The sequence below is a fragment of the Hevea brasiliensis genome, chromosome 12 (assembly GCF_030052815.1).
Source record: "Hevea brasiliensis isolate MT/VB/25A 57/8 chromosome 12, ASM3005281v1, whole genome shotgun sequence".
NCBI classification, from domain to species: Eukaryota; Viridiplantae; Streptophyta; class Magnoliopsida; order Malpighiales; family Euphorbiaceae; genus Hevea; species Hevea brasiliensis.
Genome location: NC_079504.1, coordinates 25,113,167 through 25,116,325, shown reverse-complemented (window position 1 = coordinate 25,116,325; position 3,159 = coordinate 25,113,167). Strand labels below are relative to the sequence as shown.

At 32.4% G+C, this 3,159-nt stretch overlaps 1 protein-coding gene across 2 annotated transcripts in view; it reads left to right on the top strand.

Moving 5' to 3' along the window:
- Positions 1-783: 783 nt before the first annotated feature.
- Positions 784-3,159, top strand: part of LOC110646426 (uncharacterized) — a 2,403-nt gene continuing 27 nt past the window's right edge. Inside the window, exons 1-2 of one of the 2 annotated variants that reach the window (XM_021799856.2) lie at positions 784-1,884; positions 2,893-3,159. The exon at positions 2,893-3,159 is cut by the window's right edge and continues 27 nt beyond it. In XM_021799856.2, coding sequence (XP_021655548.2) covers positions 1,022-1,884; positions 2,893-3,082 — 1,053 coding nt within the window. In that variant the 5' untranslated portion in view covers positions 784-1,021 and the 3' untranslated portion in view covers positions 3,083-3,159. Of the gene's footprint in view, positions 1,885-2,349; positions 2,688-2,892 lie in introns of those variants that run through there. The other variant, XM_021799857.2, reaches the window with a different exon arrangement.

Sequence of the window (3,159 nt, the reverse complement as noted above, 5' to 3'; positions counted from 1 at the left end):
AAAGTTTGGTAAGCTCACCTAAACAACATAAAATGTAATAAAAAGTTTGAGATGTAAGCCCTCTTTGACATTGAAATTAAAGAAAGTAGTATAAATAAAGAATTTTAAAAAATTTATTTTATTATTTTAAAAATTTTATCACTAAAATATATTAAATTTAATTTTAAATTAATTTTTAATATTTTCTAACAAATTATTTTTCTCTTTGGTCTTTTCCAATATATATGTAAAAAGAAGGGCCAAACAAAGGCTAAAGCTCCTTAAAAGACAAGAAATAGGAAAAGTAAAAAACATGCATACAATGTGAGGAGATAAATGGGCCCTACAAACCAAGACCCACCATCTAGAATAACTTGACTTTTATGAGGCTAAAAGGGTCCCACCCTTCATGACTCACCATTAAAAACTTCATTGCAAAGAAAATGACATCACATTATCTCTTTGAGGAGAATCTTTATGCAATTTTTACTCACAATGATACACTTTTCATTTAAATTTGATTATCAGTTTTGATTCCAAATTGGTACTAACCCTATTTCATTGAGGATATAAACCTGCTCCATAAAACCTTTCAAGGTTTCAGTTTTGATTTTAATTCTGATTTAATTTAATTTTGGTTAAATTTAATAATTTATATTTTCAAATTTATTAATTTTTTAAATAAAAAAATTTAATTTTAATTTAAAATCAAACCAATCAAATCAATCATGAATTCAATCAATTTTGATTTGATTTAAATTAATTTGTTTTCAATTTGGTTTGATTCTGACCAAAACTCTTGGTCAAGTCTAATCTCATTCTCTTAAATTGACGGGAAAATTGTGTTTTTTTAGCGCAAAGTGCACTATTTTTAATCTATAAAATGTATTTTATAATTTATCAGTATTTATGGTGATGCTTAATTGCCTCCACACCCATTTCCCCTTCAGAAAAAAAAAAAAAAGAGAAAAATCCCAACTTTTTTCTTTTTACCAGAAAATCTCAACTTCTCTTATCCTGATTTCGATCCAGAAATTAAACGATGCAAGATCCTGCCACAAAATCTCCTGAAACCAACCATCTACATTTTTCCAATCATACTACTAGCCGAATAAGTGACAGTTATAAAGGCCACGGTACCACAAATTATGGCTTCCGAGCTCAGAAAACGGCACAGAATTATGCCAATTACCAGAAACGGAATAGCTTGCCGGGATTTGGAGCTGAGAGAAAGTTTACAGATGATGAAGATTCTGGGATATGTTCCCCACCTTTGTGGAGAACAAGTCCACCCAGAAGTCCCCAACATCGCCAGAACCACTATCGAAGTCTTTCTCCATCGTCGAGAGCTCAAGAGGTTGCCAGAGGCCAGAAAGAGCTCATGGAGATGGTGAGTCGAATGCCTGAGGGATGTTTCGAGTTATCTTTGAGAGATATTGTAGAGAAGAGGAGCATGGTTGATCAGACTATAGAGAAGAGGAGCATGGTTGATCAGACTAAGGAAGAGAATTTTAGTAAAGAAAGGAGTATAAATGGTGAAGATTTTAATGCAAGGGAAAAAGCAGAGAAGAAAAAGAATGATAAAAGAAGGCAAGTGAACAGAAGTGAAAGCATAGACAATGGAGGGTTTCTTCTGAAGATGGTGTTTCCAATTTCTTGGAGTTCAAGAAAGAAGAAGAAGAAGAAGAACAATAATTTAGCGATGAATAATAGTACAAGAGATGGAACTGTGTCTCCAAAGCCTCTGCTATTAGATGGATCTGCAAAAGTTGTAGAAAATGAGTGGTGGAAGCAAAAATTCTTGGAGACTGGAGAGACTGAAAATGGTGGATTTAGTGGCAATAGTGGAAGCTCAAAAAGCGGTGACAGCAGCAGCAGAAGTAGCAGTAGGAACAGCAGCACCAGGTATACCATGATGAATTGCTTATTTTTTCAAGTTTAGATTCACAGTTAATTTAGATCCACAATTGGCTTGCAAAATAATTGGGGGAGTAGGGGAATTTCTCAGAAACTTGTCCTTTTGCAATACAGAGCATGACACGGGAATCTTGGTAATTAAATTGCTGAATGGACCAAGAAAAGATTTTTCCTTCATTACCAGCAAAAAATAATTTTTTTTTAATTTCTCATTTTGTTGTGGAATTATTATTATTATTATTATTAAAAAAATAACATAGAATTGAAGTTTTTCATATACAATTTCCTTGCATCCTCTGATCTGCCTTTAGGGGTCAAAGTCTTTGTTAAAGAAAAATAAATAACAAATTGAAACAAAGAATTTCCCATGTTTATGATATCCTTTTTCCTTAACTCACAGTCAATTTCCTCCAAATTGGTGGGTTTTAAGATTGGTTATTAATTGTGATACAGGCATGGAAGAGATCGTTGCTGGTCTTTCTTTTTTAGGAAGAGAGGGAGGAAGGAATGAAGGATCAATCTCTTCCTGAACTCAACTCTGTTTATATATATATATATATATATATATATATATATAACATGTATGTTTAGTGAAATATACAGGAGTCTAAACCAATCAAGTTTAAAAAAAAAAAAGTCAGTCTCGATCTATTATATTTTCAATATATTTAAGTTTCAAGTCTGATTTAGAGTATGAACTCACCTTTTTTTGGATTTTGATAAATTTAAATCGGGCTCATGTTTAATTTTCTTATTTAACTCGTGAAATTCACATTCAACTTATTTATAAATCCCATCAATTTGATTATATAATGTAATTATTATTATTATTAATTAAATTATAATAACTATAAATTATAATTGAATGAAATAATTAAGAGAAATATATATATGTAGCAAGGAGAAGCAAAACAACTAAAATTGCCAATTCACAAGTTCACGCCACTTGAGTAACATTATGTTATTGCTGATTGATAAATTAATATAAGTAATCAGATGGTTTGGGGCTTGGGTTGGTCAAGGCACGGCTGTACCTCAATCAATTCGTGGGCGTTGGCTTGCAAGGAATCCTTATAGGTCATTCCACAGTAGGCCGAAGGATGCAGCTCATCAACAAATTCCACTGCTGGACTCACAAAAGTGTCGAGATCTGGTCCGTGGAGTGTGGCCAACGATATTCTTCTAAACTTAGTTATTTTCCACTACCACATGATGAACATAACTCTTGTACTTACCATTGGTCAACACCTACAAATGGTGCAT